Source organism: Castor canadensis, chromosome 6 (assembly GCF_047511655.1).
Source record: "Castor canadensis chromosome 6, mCasCan1.hap1v2, whole genome shotgun sequence".
NCBI lineage: Eukaryota > Metazoa > Chordata > Mammalia > Rodentia > Castoridae > Castor > Castor canadensis.
In genome coordinates, this window is record NC_133391.1 from 18,520,222 (window position 1) to 18,543,214 (window position 22,993).

The 22,993-nt window shown below is 39.8% G+C and overlaps 1 protein-coding gene across 8 annotated transcripts in view; it reads left to right on the forward strand.

The window, feature by feature from the left end:
• Itpr2 (inositol 1,4,5-trisphosphate receptor type 2) overlaps positions 1 to 22,993 on the forward strand; it is an 842,075-nt gene that overhangs the window by 760,751 nt on the left and 58,331 nt on the right. For all 8 annotated transcript variants that reach the window (XM_074075818.1, XM_074075817.1, XM_074075816.1 and 5 more), the window contains 3 exons: positions 8,911 to 9,075; positions 12,958 to 13,153; positions 17,296 to 17,385. In XM_074075818.1, coding sequence (XP_073931919.1) covers positions 8,911 to 9,075; positions 12,958 to 13,153; positions 17,296 to 17,385 — 451 coding nt within the window. The remainder of the gene's footprint in view (positions 1 to 8,910; positions 9,076 to 12,957; positions 13,154 to 17,295; positions 17,386 to 22,993) is intronic.

The following is a 22,993-nucleotide window of genomic DNA, read 5'->3' on the forward strand; positions in this document are numbered from 1 at the left end:
CTTCTACTTGGTTTGGTGAGAGTAATTCCACCATAACAAATGGCTGTTCATATGAAAGGCACATTTTACGCTTGAATGCCCAGCAAGTGGAAGGTCCTGAGTTCAATACCCAGTACTGCCAAAAAAAAAAATCGTATGTAGGTACATCTCTCGTCACTCTACTTGAGTCTGTTGGCTTTCTAATAGCTGTTAGAGTGTAAAACATGTTTGCACAGCCAAATGGTACATTATGCTGCATAATGTACCAAAATACATTTTTGGGGTATTTTGACCAAAATAACTAATCAGTGTCAGTTTGGGACAAACCCAGTGGAATACTTGTAATTTTGATGTTGTCAGTATTGGTAGAAAAGTTCTTATCTGTATCTTTAACATTATATGGATTAATAAAAATGCTTTAGTGAATAACCATTTAATTTTAAAATAAGCTTATTTTACAATTGTCTTGTTTATCATTACTCAGGAGGCATGAAAAATAAAGAGAACTCAGCCATCTTGTGAACTTTAGGTTTTAATATATTAATTTAATTTACACATAGATGTTTGCATTGTGTAATAGGTAAAAGTGAATGCTAAAATTGTATCATAAACAGGAAAAATAAAAGAAGTCACCTACCTGGCATTGAAGCCTTAATGAGAATCAGTATTCGAGACTTGAGGTAAATCCGTAAACCTCGGATTCCATTCTTCCCGTTAGTGGAAGGGCGGTCTCAGTGCCTGCTCTGTTCTCACGGGGCTGATGATACTGGGGGAGACAATTAGTGTGGAAGATCGAGGAAGATCAATAGTAGTGATAAAGACAGAGCAGTAATGGTTTAGCAATGATCTAACATGGGACTATACAACTGTAACCATCACTGTCATGATAGCAAAGTGTTTTGGTGGGGTTTTTGGTGGTACTGGGGTTTGAACTCAGGGCCTTGTGCTTGCTAGGCAGGTGCAGGACCACTTGAGCCACTCCACCAGCCCTAAGAGCTTCTGTTTTCATTCACAGTGTTACTTGGTTCTGGACTCTGTCTGGCAGATGCAGAAAGTCTGTTTAGAAAAGGAATGGAGTAGGAAGGAAAACTCAACCTGTATGCTGAGCACATAGTACTTACCAATCTTTGTCTTTATTTTATCATCTGTTCATTTCTAAGATTGACATTTCATCTGCATCTCAAGAATTTATCTTGTCTTAGGAGTTACTATTTAAGATGTTTGAAAGATTCTAAATTTTTTCCTCCGTTACACACCACATACTTTATTTTATTATTTTATTATTTTTTTTTAATTATTCATATGTGCATACAATGTTTGGTTCATTTCTCCCCTCTTCCCCCACCCCCTCTCTAACCCCCCCACCCCCTCTCTAACCCCCTAACCCCCTCCCTTTCCCCCCCAACCCCTCACTACCCGGCAGAAACTATTTTGTGCTTATCTCTAATTTTGTTGTAGAGAGAGTATAAGCAATAATAGGAAGGAACAAGGGTTTTTGCTGGTTGAGATAAGGATAGCTATACAAGGAGTTGACTCGCATTGATTTCCTGTGCATGTGTGTTACCTTCTAGGTTAATTCTTCTTGATCTAACCTTTTCTCTAGTTCCTGGTCCCCTTCTCCTATTGGCCTCAGTTGCTTTAAAGTATCTGCTTTAGTTTCTCTGTGTTAAGGGCAACAAATGCTAGCTAGTTTTTTAGGTGTCTTACCTATCCTCATATCTCCCTTGTGTGCTCTCACTTTTATCATGTGCTCAAAGTCCAATCGCCTTGTTGTGTTTGCCCTTGATCTAATGTCCGCATATGAGGGAGAACATACGATTTTTGGTCTTTTGGGCCAGGTTAACCTCACTCAGAATGATGTTCTCCAATTCCATCCATTTGCCAGCGGATGATAACATTTCGTTCTTCTTCATGGCTGCATAAAATTCCATTGTATATAAATACCACATTTTCTTAATCCATTCGTCAGTGGTGGGGCATCTTGGCTGTTTCCATAACTTGGCTATTGTGAATAGTGCCGCAATAAGCATGGGTGTGTAGGTGCCTCTGGAGTAACCTGTGTCACAGTCTTTTGGGTATATCTCCAAGAGTGGTATTGCTGGATCATATGGTACATCAATGTTTAGCTTTTTAAGTAGCCTCCAAATTTTTTTCCAAAGTGGTTGTACTAGTTTACATTCTCACCAGCAGTGTAAGAGGGTTCCTTTTTCCCCAGCATCCTCGCCAACACCTGTTGTTAGTGGTGTTGCTAATGATGGTTATTCTAACAGGGGTGAGGTGGAATCTTAGTGTGGTTTTAATTTGCATTTCCTTTATTGCTAGAGATGCTGAGCATTTTTTCATGTGTTTTTTAGCCATTTGAATTTCTTCTTTTGAGAAAGTTCTGTTTAGTTCACTTGCCCATTTCTTTATTGGTTCATTAGTTTTGGGAGAATTTAGTTTTTTAAGTTCCCTATATATTCTGGTTATCAGTACTTTGTCTGATGTGTAGCTGGCAAATATTTTCTCCCACTCTGTGGGTGTTCTCTTCAGTTTAGAGACCATTTCTTTTGATGAACAGAAGCTTTTTAGTTTTATGAGGTCCCATTTATCTATGCTATCTCTTAGTTGCTGTGCTGCTGGGATTCCATTGAGAAAGTTCTTGCCTATACCTATTAATTCCAGAGTATTTCCTACTCTTTCCTATGTCAACTTTAGAGTTTGGGGTCTGATATTAAGGTCCTTGATCCATTTTGAGTTAATAATGGTTTAGGGTGATATACATGGATCTAGTTTCAGTTTTTTGCAGACTGCTAACCAGTTTTCCCCCCAGTTTTTGTTGAAGAGGCTGCTTTTTCTCCATCGTATATTTTTAGTGCCTTTATCAAAGACAAGTTGGTTATAGTTGTGTGGCTTCATATCTGGGTCCTCTATTCTGTTCCACTGGTCTTCATGTCTGTTTTTGTGCCAGTACCATGCTGTTTTTATTGTTATTGCTTTGTAATATAGTTTGAAGTCGGGTATCGTGATACCTCCAGCATTGTTCTTTTGACTTAGTATTGCCTTGGCTCTTCATGGCCTCTTGTATTTCCATATAAATTTAACGGTAGATTTTTCAAACTCTTTAATGAATGTCATTGGAATTTTGATGGGAATTGCATTAAACATGTAGATTACTTTTGGGAGTATAGACATTTTTACTATGTTGATTCTACCAATCCATGAGCATGGGAGATCTCTCCACTTCAGAAGTTTATAGTTTTCCTTGTAGAAGTCGTTGACATCCTTTGTTAGGTTTACACCTAGGTATTTGATTTTTTTTTTCTTGAGGCTTTTGTAAATGGAATTGTTTTCATATATTCTTTCTCAGTTTGTTCATTATTAGTGTATAGAAATGCTAATGATTTTTCTATGTTGATTTTATATCCTGCTACCTTGCTCTAGCTATTGATGATGTCTAGAAGCTTCTGAGTAGAGTTTCTTGGGTCTTTAAGGTATAGGATCATGTCGTCTGCAAATAGGGATATTTTGACAGTTTCTTTACCTATTTGTATTCCTTTTATTCCTTCTTCTTGCCTAATTGCTCTGGCTAGGAATTCCAGTACTATGTTGAATAAGAGTGGAGATAGTGGGCATCCTTGTCTAGTTCCTGATTTTAGGGGGAATGGTTTCATTTTTTCTCCGTTAAGTATAATGCTGGCTGTAGGTTTGTCATATATAGCTTTTATGATGTTGAGGTACTTTCCTTCTATTCCTAGTTTTCCTAGAGCTTTTATTATGAAATGGTGTTAGATCTTATCAAAGGCCTTTTCTGCATCTATTGAGATGATCAAGTGGTTTTTGTCTTTGCTTCTGTTAATGTGGTTTATTATGTTTATTGATTTTCTTATGTTGAGCCACCCCTGCATTCCTGGGATGAAGCCTACTTGGTCGTGGTGAATGATCTTTTTGATGTGTTGTTGAATTCGGTTTACCATTATTTTATTGAGGATTTTTGCATCAGTGTTCATGAAGGAGATTGGCCTATAGTTCTCCTTTTTGGAGGTGGTTTTGCCTCGTTTTGGAATAAGAGTAATACTGGCTTCATAAAATGTGTTTGGCAGTTTTCCTTCTCTTTCTACTTCGTCGAACAGTTTAAGGAGGGTTGGTGTCAGTTCTTCTTTAAAGGTTTGATAGAATTCAGCAGAGTATCCATCAGGTCCTGGACTTTTCTTTTTGGGGAGACTCTTGATTGCTGCTTCAATTTCATTTTGTGTTATAGATCTATTCAGGTGATTAATTTCCTCTTGGTTCAGTTTTGGATGATCGTATGTATCTAGAAATCTGTCCATTTCTTTAAGATTTTCGAATTTATTTGAATATAGGTTCTCGAAATAGTCTCTGATGATTTCCTGGACTTCTGTGGTGTTTGTTGTTATCTCCCCTTTTGCATTCCTGATTCTACTAATTTGGGTTTTTTTCTCTCATTTTAGTCAGGTTTGCCAGGGGTCTATCAATCTTGTTTATTTTTTCAAAGAACCAACTTTTTGTTTCATTAATTCTTTGTATGGTTTTTTTGGTTTCTATTTCATTAATTTCAGCTCTTATTTTTATTATTTCTCTCCTTTGGGATTTGCTTGTTCTTGTTTTTCTAGGAGTTTGAGATGTATCATTAGGTCATTGATTTGGGATCTTTCAGTCTTTTTAATATATGCATTAATATATGCACTCATGACTATAAACTTTCCTTTCAGGATTGCCTTTGCTGTGTCCCATAGGTTCCGGTAGGTTGTGTTTTCATTTTCATTGACTTCCAGGAACTTTTTAATTTCCTCTTTTATTTCATCAATGACCCATTGTTCATTAAGCAATGAGCTATTCAGTTTCCAGCTGTTTGCATGTTTTTTGTCTTTACTTTTGTTGTTGAGTTCTAGTTTTATTGCATTGTGATCAGATAGAATGCATGGTATAATTTCTATTTTCTTATATTTGCTGAGGCTTGCTTTGTGCCCTAGCATATGATCCATTTTGGAGAAGGTCCCATGGGCTGCTGAGAAGAATGTATATTGTGTAGAAGTTGGATGAAATGTTCTGTAGACATCAAGTATGTCCATTTGATCTATTGTATATTTTAGATCTAGGATTTCTTTATTGATTTTTTTTTTGGACGACCTATCTATTGATGATAATGGGGTGTTAAAGTCTCCCACAACCACTGTGTTGGAGTTAATATATGCTTTTAGGTCCTTCAGGGTATGTTTGATGAAATTGGGTGCATTGACATTGGGTGCATATAGGTTGATAATTGTTATTTCCTTTTGGTCTGTTTCCCCTTTTATTAGTATGGAATGTCCTTCTTTATCTTGTTTGATCAATGTAGGTTTAAAGTCTACTTTGTCAGCGATAAGTATTGCTACTCCTGCCTGTTTTCGGGGGCTATTGGCTTGGTAAATCTTCTTCCAGCCTTTTATCCTAAGCCTATGCTTATTTCTGTCAGTGAGATGGGTCTCCTGTAAGCAACAAATTGTTGGATCTTCCTTTTTAATCCATTTTGTCAAACGGTGCCTTTTGATGGGGGAATTAAGTCTGTTAACATTAAGTGTTAGTACTGATAGGTATGTACACACCACATATTTTAACCCATCATAACTTTTCTTCCCATCTAGTATAGTTCATTTTAGTTCATGGAAATATAAATTAATATTCTGACAAATTGGGACCACTTAATATTTTTCATGCCATTAACAATTTTGTGAAGTTCATTTTATTTATAGTTATATTTGTTTTATCATTTGCTTACCACTACATTTGTTTTTGTCAGATTCCATAATAAATAATAACACCATAGATATCCATAAAAGATCTTTTTCTCCATGTGTATGGTGCCAGGGTTCGAACCCAGGGCCTCACTCTTACATGCCAGGCACGGGCTCTATACCAGCTACACTGCCAACTCCACAAGGAGATACCTTTTGATATTCTCTAAACACTTGCTGCCTACAGTGCTTTATCTTTTTCTAACAGTGCCTGGAAATGTGTGGTTTACTCCGTGGTGTTTGTCTTCTCACAGTTACTTGTAATGTGAAGATGCTACAAATTGCTCTCATCATTCTGCAGAGCGAAAGCAATGGAGCTAGCACAGCTGGTCTCCTGACTGGAGTCACATTGTCACATTGATGTTGCCCCGTTTGGGGAGGCTGCATGTTCCTGCTGATCTAGGGCTGAGTCACTGCTTTTGTTCTCTCTCTCTCTCTCTCTCTCTCTCTCTCTCTCTCTCTCTCTCTCTCTCTCTCTCACACACACACACACACACACACACACACACACACACAGTTTTTCATATAATGTGCTCACTGAATGCCCCTCTGGTCTTCAGAGACAGGAACATGAAGCTGCTGCTGCCGGGCTGTGTTGGATGTGGCTTTACTGTGCACACCACCCGGATTTATGGTGTTGCTGGTCAATTCAAAGAGTTCTGTGGTGATCACGGAAATCACTGCATGCAAAATTTCCTTACATGTTGGCCTTAAAACCTTATCCTGCCCGACATGTAACCCCCTACTGAGTAGAGATTTCGGAATCAGATCATCTCATTTTCGATAAGATGGTTGATTTATTTACATAGTGATGTAGTTGAAGATAATAAATTCAGTTTTACCTTTCAAGAAATAAGTAGACGGTATTTTTTTCCCTATGCAGTTTATTCCTGGAAAACAGGCCATGTTTTCCCATAGGAACAATGTATGATGGGGATAGAATTCCTGATCAGGAACAGAGTACTGAATAAGAACAAAAAATACAAAGACAGAGATACACCGGCTATAAAGTTCTATGGTCACACAAAATAGTTAAAGAAGGGAAGAGAGGAGGATGGCTAAGAAAGAGTGATAGGCCCAAATCTGTGATCTGTACTTCTAGTAAGGGAGACATAAGTAGGAGGATCGCCCTCCAAGGCCAGCCAGGCAATAAGCTTGAGGCCCAGGCTGGGGGCGCGGTTCAAGCATAGAGCAGTCACCTAGCAAGCGCAAAACCCTGAGTTCAGAACCTGAGTACTGCCAAGATAATGGAGAAAGAAAGACCATACGGTTATTTATGCTGGTATTTGCGTGTGATTGTTCATGTACTTCAGGCCGGTGCGGGTTCATGGTCTCCAGCCATCTTCCCTCACCTTTCATTTCCTGTTCTCTGCTTGGACGCTTGCACAGGAATGGTGGCCTCCATGATACTGTCCACAAGTAAGGCTGGTCAGAAGACATCAGCTGAGTCATGACATGGAAAGGGGGATGCTTCTGCACCGTCTTTATCCCCATAAATATCCCCAGCTTTCATCAAAGTGCTCTAGGAAAACAACTTGTATCTTGCTGTCATCCTGTCATTCATTCTTCTGAGAAGTCCTGAGTCTAGTCTTAATTTTTTTTTATAGAACTTGCTTCTGCATCATATTGATGAACTGTGGTGGGTAAACCAAGATATATGTGCCGATTTAAACGATAACCTCAAAACCATTTGAAGAGTGCACCACTGAATGTCACTCTACCAGGCATTCAACTTCTCACTGTTTTCACAGATTCAGTTTACTGTCACTACTTCATGTGGATCAGCACCTGATGTATAGTTCCTTGATATTTAAATAGTTTTCTTTTAATATCAAACCTGCTCTTGAACAGTGACTGTAAAGACTCCATTATATCTTAGCCATATCTATAATAGTGTAAACTTTTGATGATGAAACACTAACTACTGAAATAAGACTTTCTGATTGATGTTGAAATATTATTACCAGCTGAGAATGACTACTGAGAGGAAGAAGGCAGCTGGGGAGGTAGCAAAGGTGTGTCCCTTGCAGTTGCTGGGTTATCCATTCTGTTGACCTTGGCAACAGATAGTTTTAACCCATTTGTCATTTCATCTAACTGATGTGGACTTCAGGATGTTGAAAGGAAGTGGACACGTGCCTCAAAGAGTGTGTGTGTGTGTGTGTGTGTGTGTGTGTTTAAAAATAAACAGTCATACAAAGAGCACCTCATTTGTCTAAAGTGGCGTTTGGACATTTAAAGACAAATGTGGTTCCATTAGATGATGGAAAGAACCCAGGGAACAATGAGGAGAGAAACTGGACTCGAATTCTGTCATTCTTCCTGATAGGAGCAGGGAAAATCTTCTTCCTTTTATAAACAACGCAAGACCCTAAATGAAACAGATTTCTGTTTTTGTAAATCATTGCACGGATTGCCATTATTAAGAATCTCAGTATAAATTTCTACATTTTCAAATTATGCCATAGGAGGCAATATTAAATATACCAAGCATGTAAATACACTTTGTGGTCAGAGAATAGTAAACACTTCAGAGTGTTTATTGGATAATTATCATACAACAGGAATTAGAAAGTGTGTTCTGTGTATTTTAACCCACATACCTAAGTTTATTTATATTTGCTATGTATAAGAAATGAATGTAAAAAGAACCTAATGACTTTGCCTAAAACAATACTCAAAGAAAATCCAAGTTAAAAAGTGATTAAACTCAGATCTCCAGCTATTTTCTAAAAAGTTACTTTTCCTCTTTTTTTCCAATGTAACGAAAGCATTTTCCAGTATGTGTTATTTTTAATGGGAAGATACAAAAGTGACATTTAAGGAGTCATAGTAATTGCTTCATCACATTGTCTTGCAGTCCTCCGATGACAGGTAGGAGGGAAGCTTTTGTTTCTGTTTTTCAGAAGGAACCACTGGGGCCCATAGTTGATGGACATGGCTATGAGGCTTTAAATGTATCAGGTTTTCTAATCCCACTTCTCTCTTTTCTGGGATCGCAAAGGATGCCGGTTTTGCCTGCATTTTGTTTATCTGCAGTTGTTAAGTCACGCTAACAAACCACACAGTGAGAAACTGCAAAGGAAATCACAGGCTCTGTGACCTGCTAAGCATGTGAGTTTCAGGCATTAAAAATCTCACGTTTTCATCCCTCCAGCTTTGTAACAAAATCGTATTTCTGGTGAGTTTTGTTGGGAACCGAGGCACGTTCACCCGTGGGTACCGAGCAGTGGTCCTGGACATGGCCTTCCTCTACCATGTGGCGTACGTCCTGGTGTGCACACTTGGCCTCTTCGTCCACGAGTTCTTCTACAGCTTCCTGGTGAGTGGCTTCCTGAGCTGTCACTGAGAGAGACACCAGGCGGCTGCCAAAACCTCAGCCTTTCTTTTTTTTTTTTTTAAGAGCAGGACCTAACATTTAGGACAAATTGGGCTATTTTTAGAATTTCCTATCAAGTTTAGTCTCTTTTCTCTGGGAAGCCACATAGGTGGTAGAGGTTTGTGCTTCCTCTCTGAGAAGCACCAGTCACCCACCTCTTGACCCCGGCTGCTTTTGATTTTAGCCAAATAATATTTCCCTTTGCACTTAAAGATTCTCCAGCATAACATGGCGGAAAAAAACCACATGTTCCTGAAACAACTGTATTTTATTTAAGATCCCATATTATGTTCATCATTACAAGGGCATACAAGCAAAGTGAGGGGGAATAAAAGCCAACTAGAGGGAGTTGAGTACAGTCTTATAGTTTGTTATCATTAAGTTTATGTACACGTATTCAATGCTTTACCTCGATTTTTTTCAGATTCTTTTCTTCCTTTTTTTCTTTTTCATTTTATTAATTTTGTTTTTTTAAGATAGGATCTCACTATGCAGCCCAGGCTGGCCTCCAACTCACAATCCTCCTGCCTCAGCCTCCTGAGTTCTAGGAACAGGGAGTGCACCCACGTGCATATCTTTTTCTGGAGTTTTTTCTTCTGGTCATCAGTTATTCTTCCTACGTATGTACCGTTTTATAACCATAAACCAGGGAAGGAGTCAATATAAAAGGATGATAAAGTTTTGAAACTTAAAATACTATCAGGCTTGCCTAACAAGCACAAGGTCTGGGTTCAAACCTCAGTACTGCTTCCCCCACCAAAAAAAACATTGCCAGCTTAGTATTACAATGCACATGGAAACAATTACATTTTTTCGTTTTGGGCACTACTGGAGTTTGAACTCAAGGTCTCTGGTGTACAGGGCAGGAGCTCTATCGCTTGAGCCATATCTCAACTCCAGCCCTTTTTACTTTGTTATTTTTTCACATAGGGTCTCACAGCTTTGTCTGGGTGAGCCTGACCATGATTCTCCTGCCTTTCTCTTCCACATATCTAGGGTTACAGGCATGTCCCACTGCGCCAGTCTTATTTGTTGAGATGGAGTTTTATTAATTTTTTGCTCAGGGTAGACTTGTACCACAATAGTTCTGATTTCTGCCTCCCAAATAGCTGGGATTACAGCCTGGAACAATTTACTTCTATCTCCAGTGAACATGCAGTAGAGAATTTTATTTAGTGAAATGATTCTGAACACAAGTTGAAGATGTAAAAACGTTTTGTCAACCCACTTGCTTAGGTCTCCCAGGACCAATCCAGCCTCCTCTGCTCCCAGTTAGCCAGCATTCTCTGTAGGAAGGATGAAATACCACTTGTCCCTTTATCTCAAAAAGAAGAAGCAGTTTGTCTGTTATATTTTATACAAACCTGTCTTCCAGCAGGTAAATTAGATCATCCAGATTTTGTCCTGTCCCAACAATCCAAATGAACTCTTCTCTTCCCTGATACACCAAAACAATTCCATTTTTGTGATATATGAAGTCCTCTGTGCCAGCACTTTCATCTGAGTAAGACATGCCATGCTCTATTATGTTTAAACTATTTATTGAGATACAATTGATGCCAAAAGCTGTACATATTTATATATAATGTATATAACTTGATTAGTCTAAAGTCGTGTATTCCAACCTTCTTATTTAAAATAAAATGGGTGGGGTGATGTTAGACTATCAAGATCCATTAGACATGTAATGTGAAAACACGTGAAATGATGTAGATAAGTTGCCAAGAGAAGTTATTTACAAACCAAGTTGTATTCAAATTATTACATGAGTTGTTAGCAGTAATGTTACTTTTCGGTTATGTTATATAGTAATCCTATTTTCTCCTTTTATCTTCTGTGATCATTAATCTTTCAAATCTTGTGATACTGATAGGAATTTGTTCTTGTTGGGCTATTTCTGAATAGAAAGTAGCCCATTATTATGTTTAGTGTACAAAAAGGAAATTGTAACATGCATAATGCCAAAAATCGTAGTTGAGCATATTTTTTAAATGTTTTTATATTTTAAAAGTCTGAACATGAATTCCCCTTTGTGCCCAATAATTGTGAACCTGCCCAACATGAACACTTTTGCATTTGCTGGTTCTGTGGCATAGGATGAGGCCAGGAAGTGGGTTGTGAGGCACCATTTTGAAGCTCTGAGAGCCACAGACCTTCTCCAGAGCTGGTCGTCAGTCATGGTGACACCTTTGAGTTAAAATAAAGGAAAATCTCCTTTATGACAACATAAGGCTACATAAATTGAATAAGCCAGAGCATTGACAACCTGGAGGTTGTCTTCACTGAAAAATGTTGACTTTATTTCTGGTAGTCCTGGGGTTTGAACTTGGAGCCTTGCACTTATAAGGTGGGCACTCTACCACTTGAGCCACAGGCCCAGCCCTGGACTTTGTTTCCAGTCCAGGAGAGAAACAGCAAAATAGTTAAACTTTCTTTATTGGACTGTCATAAGGTATCAGTTTCCTAAAGTGAGCAAAAAAGTGTTCATACAGCAATTCTTTGCAAGACTACAGTGATTGGAAAGTAACTGTACAACCTCAGTACTCAGAAGAACAGAGAACAGGCCTTAGTGTTTCTGAAAGGGTGTGTGACACATGACTATTTATGCCAGCTCAAGAATTCTGATTCTTGTCCCAGACAGCAGGATACAAACCTCAGTTATTGCATTGTAAAGGTATTATGCGTTTTCAGACACATATTTATACCTTTTAAAATGAATGCTTTTGACCAACTCTTCATAACCTAACAATGTGTAATTTCAACTGCTTAATGTAGCAATAAATAAAATTGTTCCTAATGCTGGCCACAGATAGCCGACACATGCCTATACTCGTCACTAGTGCATAGACTTCCTACCATGAAAGACAAAGTGATAATAATGCACTGGAGAAAGTGATTAGCAAAGTTGTGTATTACACTTTTATACTCCTCTTTCCAAAATATATGCTAAAGTATTTGTTGCCCTCAATGCAGAGAAACTAATGCAGATACTTTAAAGCGACAGAGGCCAATAGGAGAAGGGAACCAGGAACTAGAGAAAAGGTTAGTTCAAGAAGAATTAATTTAGAAGGTAACACATATGCACAGGAAAGCAATGCATGTCAACACCCTGTATAGCTATCCTTATCTCAAATAGCAAAAACCCTTGTTCCTTCCTATTATTGCTTATATTCTCTCTACAACAAAATTAGAGATAAGGGCAAAATAGTTTCTACCTGGTAGCGAGGGGTAGTGGGGGAGAAGGAGGAGGCAGTGGAGGTAAAGGAGGGGGTGGGGGAAAGGGGGGAGAAATGACCCAAACATTGTATGCACATATGAATAAAAGAAAAAATATATATGCTAAAGTAATAAATTTTATCCTCATTAGTATGGCTCTTTAGTAGGGAATTACATTTGCATTTCACAAATATTTTTTAATTTCATACCTTTTTTCTGATATCAGATTCATAAAATGTTCTAATTTCACCTCTATTTCCTTGATTAAAGTACATTGAATGAACTTGTCAATTCATCAACTTGGTGGACCAAACACCATAATTTTTCTAAATTCGAATGAAAGTGTACTATTTCCCTAATGTCTTAGTAAGTTGTATTGGTTGTGAAACCAACAGATGCAAATTATCTGCTGTGTCAAGACTTACTTTTACTAAGAACTGTTTGGTAGGGTCCTCCCACTGCAGAAGCAGTGGCTGTTTTCATTCATTTTGAAATGGTTAGTTTACTTTTCCTTAGACTAACTAGAATGACTTACCTTTGTAATTATCATTGTTTATTCATCTTTTGCTCAGTTGCATTTTCCCCTGGTTTTATCTCTTTGTTTCATAGCTTTTTGATTTGGTGTACAGAGAGGAGACTCTGCTCAATGTCATAAAAAGCGTCACACGGAATGGCCGCTCTATTATTCTAACTGCCGTCCTGGCTCTCATCCTGGTTTACCTGTTTTCCATTATCGGGTTCCTGTTTTTGAAAGATGACTTCACAATGGAAGTGGACAGGCTGAAAAACAGAACTCCAGCGACAGGTACTGCTATTACCACTAACTGAGCTTCTCCATGTGACTCACTTGTAGGATTACAGAGAGACACTGATGGAGAAACAGTTCCCTTCCATTCCTGTGAAAACATGCTCTTGTTGACTACTGGAGTCATGAATGTGAAACTTCCTCAGGTTGCATTTTAGTTGTCAGTGTGTGTAGGAAATACTTATACAAGAAGCACCGTCACCTCTGCCTCATGAGGAAGTTTCAACAATGCTGACCACATTCCCAAAAACTGTCCACAACTCCAGTGCAGGACAGCAGCTTTGGAACCCTCTTCCTCCTCTTCTCTTGTCTGTCCAAACAATGATATCTAGCTTAGTTAGCAACTATTACTCTATGTGTGTTTGAGTGCAGTATAATGCCATTATAGTTAATTGGAAGTGACAAATATATTGATTTGGAAACCATTAGATAGGAAGAAATTTGGTATAGAAGATACACTTAAAATACTGTGATTAACAGACCCAAATTTATCAGTATGTGACAGCCAGAATCCTCATATGATCTTTTGTCATTTGACTGGTTAGACACCACCATTTATACCCACTGTGATGCCCATCGTGTTGGGATTATTCTTTCCATCTCATTTTGAATTTCTTTGCTATGCTTTATTGTGACTTATTTTTCCTCTTTCCTACCTTTCATTGTTTTGGTTAAGTTTCTTTGTAAAATCCCTGCCCTGCTTTGCCAAATAGAAACCACTGTTCTGCATTTGGCTGCTAGTTCTCCTGGGTGATTCCACCAACCAGGGATGTATGGAGTCCACAGAGTGACACATGGTCTCTCCTCATACCATTACAGATATGAAAGATAGTCTTCCTTGCCTTGCACAAGTATTTCTTAATTATTTAATAGACAATGCATGATTAGATCTTTCTTAGACTATGTGATAGCTGTGTAGCATTTAAATCTGTCAGTAAACTCTAGTGATCCAGGCACAGAATAGAAACCTCAAATATGCAGATTGAACATCATTAAACTGGACCCATCTGAATTCCATACCTATATATTATTAGTCTTTGTTCCCAGGAATGTGAAATATTTGATGTTACTGCCTTCTTATTCTTCCTCGAATATTACTTTTTCTAGAGTTTTAAAGGTGTGTTAACCAGCTTTCCATTGCCATGATAAAATATCTGAGAAAATCATCTTAATAGAAAGAAATGGCTTATCTTGGCTCATAGGTTCAGTCCGTGGTCACTTGGCCCCATTGCCTTGGGCCTGTAGCAAAGCAAAACATCATGGCAGGAAGTACAAGATGTGCAAAGCTTCCTGCCCGGTGCAGGGTGGGCAGCAAGGGAGAAAGATGGAGGAGCTGAGGTCCCAGCATCCCTTCAAGACCATGCCCCCATGACCTCACATCCTCCCACTAGGCTCCACCTCCTAAAGGTTCCAACACCTGCCAACATCATCGCAGGCTGGAGACTCAGACTTGAACACATGGCCTTGGGAGACTCTTAAGATCCAAACCATAACAACAGGTTTTACATATTTGGAGGGCAACTCGTAGTATAAATAACACCAAAGCTCCACTCTCACTGAACTGTGAACCATAAACTGCTGGCTCTCAACAATTACTTGCTAGATTAAGACGTGATCACGATCACATGGAGCTACTCAATCAGAACACTTCTAGAACGTATATGAATTCAGTGTATGTACAGTAGTTACTGTTTAATGAAGGAAACAGTAAATACTTTGCATTATTTAAAAAGGAAAGTGGTGTTATGCTACAAATGTAAATATTTTTCTGTAGAAATAGAAAAGTATAGGCAACACAAAGCCAAATTTTCAAGCTCTTTACCAAAAATATGTATGCACATTTGTATAGAAAGCTGTTCAGTAAAGCTTTTGTAAATATTATGAAAATGTAACATGCAGGAACAGCTAACAAAGTTAAACTCTTTGATTCTTACCAGATTGAGAGGTTTTGTGTTTGAGATTGAAAACACACATGAGATGCCCCGGAAGCACACCCCATTGCTTTCATATTTCTAATTCACTACCAATGCCATAGTCTGTTTTCTGTTTCTGTAACAGATGACTTGAGACTGGGTGATTTATAAAGAACAGAGGTTCTGAAGACTGAAGACCAAGAGCACTGTGCTAGCACCTGCTTGGCATCTAGTAAAGGCATCATGACATGCACAAGGGCATCACCTTGTGAGACAGAGCCACTCTTGAGATCACCCATTGGTCTGTGATTGGATTAATCCATCTACAAGGATAGAGCCCCGTGACTTACTTACTTCCCAAAGGCCCCACCTGCTCCCACCTCTTAATACTTCATAGTGTCTAACACAGGCTCTGGTGGGCTGTTCAACTACAGCAGAATCTCTGCTGGTTGATGGGCATAAGGGTTATCCTTTCAGGTTGAATACTATTTACTCACAAAGTGGACTGTATTAAGTGGAATTGTTGAGGAAACACAAGCAGATAGGAGCTGGAACTGGGCTGCAGAAGAAGCATGCAATTCTTCAGTCTTCTGACCCAGTTCAGAAACCAGTGAGTGAGAGCAGAGGGGAGGCAGGAAGGTGAGAGCTTGGTTGCAAGCATGTCACAGGCACATGGAGGTAGACACATAATTTGCAAATGGCGTTGGGCATTTAGGAGAATGTGGATCCTGCCTCTGGGACCACAGGCAACAAGAAGCCTCCACTTGAGTGTGTCCAGGGGAGTCTGTAGAAAAGCCCAAGGAAAGAAAGCAGGCAACAGGAGGGGTTACTGGCACCCTCACCATTCCAGTGACCCCTCCTGTTCCTCACCCTCATTTCCACTCACCCAGAATCTTCAGAAGCCACCTGTGTGGCTTCACAGCCCACAGCCTTTCTTCCACCTGTCTGGATTACCCATCTGACCACAGCTCTGACTATGTCATGGGATCTGCTCTGGCTGGAGGATGCCTGGTGGAAAGTGGCTGGTCTGGTAGCTCGGGTCACTCAGCCTGCCTAGTGCCTTTACCAACCTGTGCCTTTTGTCAAGCAAAGTGCACCTGGAATTACCCCTCGCTCCCTGCGCATGCATAGATTCCCATGAGTCCTTTAGAGGGCTCCTTCTCCAAACAGCTGTTCTCTGTTCCTTCTAAAATCCCTTCTCCCTCTTCTACACTTTCTCCATTCAACTGCAATTATGTCTGTACCTCTGTGTGTCCCCTAATTGACTGTCAGTTCTCTAAAACCTCGACTCAGAGCCTTGCTTCCTAAATGGTAAATAGTCATCAGGGGGATAGCCTCCAAAGCTCACTCAGAAACCACCTCTCCTTGCTCACTGAGCCCTGACCCAGCCCACTTTATGATCAGGGTAAAGTGCCTACCCATGGGCAGGGAGAGATGGAGCATCTGTGGCCTCCCTTCCCAAAGAGAGCCCAGCTCCTGCAACTGCAGCACTTGTGTGACTGACTGTGCCCTCCCTGTCCTCCTCCTCCCCCCTTTCCTCTGAGATCCAATTCCAGTTTGCCACTTCAGCCCTCATCTCAGCTTCTGGTCAAAGAGAATATTTTAAATAAAACTGTCTTTCAGATGAAGAGGAGGGTTACTGTTTTCTCTTCCATTTTGGGCCAGGGAAACAAGTGATGAGCCAGGAAGCAGATGGATTTCCATGGATGACAGGAGACATCCTGAGCAGGGATTGGCAGAAGAGTCTTCCTGCCCCAGGACATTTTATGCCCTGTCCACAGGAGCCCATACTTCACTGTTAGAACTGCCACCACCTATAGTCCCCACCTGTATAGTCCCCAGCTGTAGGGACCAGTGGCTGAGGGTTTAGGGACTGCCAATCCATTGGGGGATGTGTTCCAGGCATCCCAGGTCAGCCCTGAATCTATATGACTATAGAAGCCCTGTTACACATGGTCGTTAAGGTCTACATATTATTAATAATTTATCTCATTCACTTAAAAATGTATAAAAGGCTTTTAGTGGGTTGGCATATGAATCTATTCTCCATTTATAATATTGCTTCAATAGGCAGAACTGTATTCAGAGTTCCAGACTGACTAACTCAAATGCTTTAGTAGTACAGCAGAGTTGGAGTCTGAGCACATTTGATTTAGGCATCTTGATGACTGAATGCACAGTGTTGTCATTTATATCCTTGCCTCTGCCCATCTGCTTGTGTCTTCCTAGGTAACCATGGAGTTCCTACTATGACCTTGCCTTCCATGATCGGAGCTTGCACAAAGGAGAACTGCTCACCCACCATACCAGCAAATGCAGGTCTGTAGAAGGGATGGCGACACCCTGTGAACTTGATCTGCTGAAGTTTTTTTTTTTGCAAATGTTAGGACTTCTAGGAAAGTTGCTCTAGGAATTTCACAATGGGTTGAAATAGAAGAATAGAGGGTAAAAAAATGAAGAGGATTCAAAGTATCTATAGAAAGAATTCTCAGATCTGTCATTTTGGACACCATCTTGTTCCTTATGTTATTTCTATCCATGAGAACTTAGCAAACTTATCCTGTGTCGTGTGCTGTTAAAAATTCTGTCACCAAAACTGGTTAGCAGTCTGCAAAAAACTGAAACTAGATCCATGTATATCACCCTATACCAATATTAACTCAAAATGGATCAAGGATCTTAATATCAGACCACAAACTCTAAAGTTGATACATGAAAGAGTAGGAACTACTCTGGAGTTAGTAGGTATAGGTAAGAACTTTCTTAACAAAACCCCAGCAGCACAGCAACTAAGAGATAGCTTAGATAAATGGGACCTCATAAAACTAAAAAGCTTCTGTTCATCAAAAGAAATAGTCTCTAAACTGAAGAGAACACCCACAGAGTGGGAGAAAATATTTGCCAGCTACACATCAGACAAAGTACTGATAACCAGAATATATAGGGAACTTAAAAAACTAAATTCTCCCAAAACTAATGAGCCAATAAAGAAATGAGCAAGTGAACTAAACAGAACTTTCTCAAAAGAAAAAATTCAAATGGCCAAAAAACACATGAAAAAATGCTCAGCATCTCTAGCAATAAAGGAAATGCAAATTAAAACCACACTAAGATTCCACCTCACCCCTATTAGAACAGCCATCATTAGCAACACCACCAAAACAGGTGTTGGCAAGGATGCAGGGAAAAAGGAACCCTCTTACACTGTTGGTGGGAATGTAAACTAGTACAACCACTTTGGAAAAAAATTTGGAGGCTACTTAAAAAGCTAAACATTGATCTACCATTTGATCCAGCAATACCACTCTTGGGGATATACCCAAAAGACTGTGACACAGGTTACTCCAGAGGCACCTGCACACCCATGTTTATTGCGGCACTATTCACAATAGCCAAGTTATGGAAACAGCCAAGATGCCCCACCACTGATGAATGGATTAAGAAAATGTATCTATATACAATGGAATTTTATGCAGCCATGAAAAAGAATGAACTGTTATCATTCGCTGGTAAATGGATGGAATTGGAGAACATCATTCTGAGTGAGGTTAGCCTGGCCCAAAAGACCAAAAATCGTATGTTCTCCCTCCTATGCGGACATTAGATCAAGGGCAAACACAACAATGGGATTGGACTTTGAGCACATGATAAAAGCGAGAGCACACAAGGGAGGGGTGAGGATAGGTAAGACACCTAAAAAATTAGCTAGCATTTGTTGCCCTTAATGCAGAGAAACTAAAGCAGATACCTTAAAGGCAACTGAGGCCAATAGGAAAAGGGGACCAGGAACTAGAGAAAAGGTTAGATCAAAAAGAATTAACCTAGAAGGTAACACACATGCACTGGAAATTAATGTGAGTCAACTCCCTGTATAGCTATCCTTATCTCAACCAGCAAAAACCCTTGTTCCTTCCTATTATTGCTTATACTCTCTCTACAACAAAATTAGAGATAAGGGCAAAATAGTTTCTGCTGGGTATTGAGGGGGTAGGGGGGAGAGGGAGGGGGTGGAGTGGGTGGTAAGGGAGAGGGTGGGGGCAGGGGGGAGAAATGACCCAAGCCTTGTATGCACATATGAATAAAAAAAAAAAAAGGATGGGATAAGAAAGGTTGTAAAAAAAAAAAAAAATTTCTGTCACCATATGACAAAACACACTTGGCAGGCCCTTTTGACTGTATAGCCTCAACCCAAAATCTGGAAGAGGCTCAGAATTCCAAAGACTTGGCCTTAATCCTGGACCTGCCACAATCTAGCTAGTTGTTTTGGATAGGTTGTGAAAATTTCCTGGACTTGGTTCACATGGCTTGCAAAGAGAAAGAATGAATGAATGAGTGAAATTTTCCCTACCTGCATAGGAGAAGATGGATTCACACATAGAAAAATAATTTTGAACTGTAACTTGTTCTCTTAGGATGTGTGGCAAGAGTCTGTAAACTAGGGTACATGTACAGTTTCATGAACTGCAGAAGAAATCATTGGTCTGTTTCTTATAACAGCAAAGATAAAGGGATTGCATCTTTATGTCAGGAGTGGTCATAGGTAAACAGGAGTAGGTTTAGTGGGAGGACAGGTGTTGTGTCTACAGAGAGAAACTTGTATTCGGAGAAGGCAAGGGAAGACAAAGGTGAGCACAGTGTAAGGATGGGGGATGTTATTTGCCTGATTATGATGATAGTGCTTCTCTCCTAACTTGCCTTTTTCCTTGAGATGTTAAGCTATTGCTTAAGGAAAACCAGTGGTTCCTTCCTCTGGCTAAATATTTCACACTTTATGACCTAAAGGGAGAATTAAACAGTTGAATGCATTCCAGCCAGAGTCCCATCAGCTATGGCACTGTGAACAGCTACAGCAAGATTCCCTCCTCCTCCTCCTCCTCCTCCTCCTCCTCCTCCTCCTCCTCCTCCTCCTCCCCCTTCCCCCTTCCCCTCCCAGCCCACCCTCCACCCCCCACCCCAGTCAAGGCTTAAGAACCAGCTCTTCTCACTTCCTGTGGATTACTGTGCTCTGCAGTTTCTAAAATCCTATGATATGCGTCCTCCAGCTTAAAACACCTCCAATCTCTTCATCCTTCCTCACGCAGTGACTGTTAACGTAAAACTCCAAGGCAAACAGTTGAGTGGCGCTGCCTTATTCTGGATAGTAGAATTTGGAGTCACATCACACTCTTCACCCTATTTGGCCTACTCTTGGCTGAAATGCCATTCTTGCTGTTAAGCTGTAATACCCACCATATACTAATATAATTGGGAGTTTTGGGTCTCACATAAAAAGGCATGCATTTATTTCTCTGTATTTCTGCCAACCCACAATCCTAGGATGGCAGATTGATAGTGCGTAGGTAAAGAGGTTTTGACCAGATGATCTCATCTCTAGGTTTCAGGGCCCCTGCAGTTCTGGTGTGCCACCATCCTCCAGGCTGCTTGATGGACTGTGATTCTCTGTGTCCTCTCACATCATCCACAAGTTTGATCTGCTCCAGAAGAAGGGTTAGAGGAATTGACTTACCACATATTTTATATAGTTCTTGACCTAAAGATGGGTATGACATTTTAATTTTTAAGAAAATTATATATTAGAAACTTGGATATGGCTCAGAGATTGAAACATTTGATATCTGGGTTTTTACAGAAAAAAAAAAATCTCTAACCTCTGCTCTAGAGATTTCCCTTAAAGGTACTGACAGTATTTCCAGAATATGACAGTCACAGGACCGTCACGGGAGCCGTAAGGTCTGGAAACATGCCCTCAGATGGACATGGTCACGCTCTGTGCAAGTCTTAGCTGCACAGAAATATGTATTAAATAAACTCCTTTATCGTCCTCCAAAACTATCCTGCAACTCCTCAGATCACCTTTACTATAGCTCAGATCCATACACATCACGTCTGCAGTATACCCATTTGAGGCCGATCCACGCCCACACTGGCTTCTCTTGGTCCCTCCTTCTTCCCACACTGTCCCTTTAAGGATCCACTTTCATGCCATGTCTTAGCATCAAAGTCATCTGTCAGTAATTTGCAGAATCTGTCTCCACCTCAAACTCATGTCTACAAATGCTACCCCTCTCTTAGGTTATCCATAATGTTTTAAAAATCACAAAGAGCTATTCTGAAAATTCAGACATAGTTTAGGAAGCTACGTAAAATTAAATGACTCTTGAGATATTTGGAGGCATTTCAACTTTAGTTTATCATCACCAGTACTTATTAATCTCCTTCTTAATTCAGCATTGTTTCTCCTTAACAGAGTACAAAAAATAATGTGTAAGAAGTTTACTTGCTTATTAACACAATTATTTTAACAACATGGTCCCAAATATAGTGATCTTATGCCTTCATTGGTCTTCTAGCTCCAAATATTCCTTTAAAACTATTTCCTTCATTTTAAAACATACATACAGTTGGCCCTCTGCATCCGTTAGTTCCACATGCTTGGATTTACCCAGCTGTGGTTTGAAAATATTCAGAAAGAAATTACATCTGTGCTGAACATGTGCAGACCTTTTTAACCTAGTTATTCCCTAACAGTAATCATTTGTGCAGTATTCACACCGTATTTGGTATCATAAATGATGTAGAGATGATTTAAAGATGGGAATACTTGCGTAGGTTATGTGCACATTCTCTGCACTTGACATAAAGGACTTGAGCATTCATGGAGCTTGGGGTTAGTGGGAGGTCCTGGAAGCAAATCTCTGTGCATGCAAAGAGATGAGTTTCCTTTAACTGTGGTTTTAAGAACAAAGTTACTTTGCCAGTGAAACCACAACAAAGCTCTTTCTTCTAGAATCTATAAAAAGGACCAACCCAGTTGAGGTAGTGACACTCACCCACTGTGTAGCACCCACCCACAGACTCCTGAGGCACAGTGGGGTCACTTCCAGGTCTCGCATAGAGCCATCATGGTTGGCTGCTCTGCTCTGTGCAAATCAGTGAATTTTAGGCTTTATACAATTCTCCAGGCATTATTATCAATGTTCAACCAGATTTCCTGTTGTGATTGTTTCACATTATTATTAATTCTGACATGTTTATCTTAATATTTTAAAAAGAAACGTGAATATTTTTGTAAAACAAGAGAATGATTAAATCCACTCAGTATTTGTTGATGATATTGATAATGAAAACCTGTGCTTTCCTCCTTCCCTCTATCTCTTCCTTCCTCCCTTTTTCTTATTCATTAATACAGCAGTATTTTTGGTGCCCTTACTCTGGGCCAGCCACCATGGTGGGTGTCAAGGACACTGTATTAAAGAAGCAAAATGACCCTTATGGCACATATAGAATAGTGGGGCAACATGGAAAGTTATACAATAAGACAAGCACTGAAACAGTGCCAAGACTGATAATCACAAGAAAGGCTGTAGGTCAGTTGAACAGAAGGCACTGTCCTTTCTAAGAGGACTTATCTAAGGTGGGACCTGAAGGATGAGAAGGAACCTGTCAGGCCAGGAGGAGTAAGGCCCTGCAGCATATTTAAGAACCTGCAAGACTTACTGTTTGGGGGACTGTGTCAAGAGCATTGTGTACATGATGTCATTTAATCATTGCAACACCCTGTGAGACAAAGATACTACAAATTATCCACTAGTAATTATCTCTGTAATGTAGATTGTTGGAACTCCGCCTATCAGATTGCCTTCCAGTGAAGGTTTGGGTGGATCTTCTTTAAGCAGTTCTCTATTGAAAGTCAGTCTCTTGAATGTAAATATTCTTTATTGCATATTCAAGGGGCTTAGTTTTGTCCCCTTGTCAATGCATGGAGACATGTTGGGTTGTCTCAAGATGGAGAGAGGTGTGAAGTGGCTTCTTATGGGTAGAGGCCACAATGCTGCTAATCGTCCTAGGCTGCAGAGCCCAAGACGTGAACACTGAGAGCTGAGAAAATGCTCTGTACAAACTCTTACAAAGGGCCTCCCATGCTGTT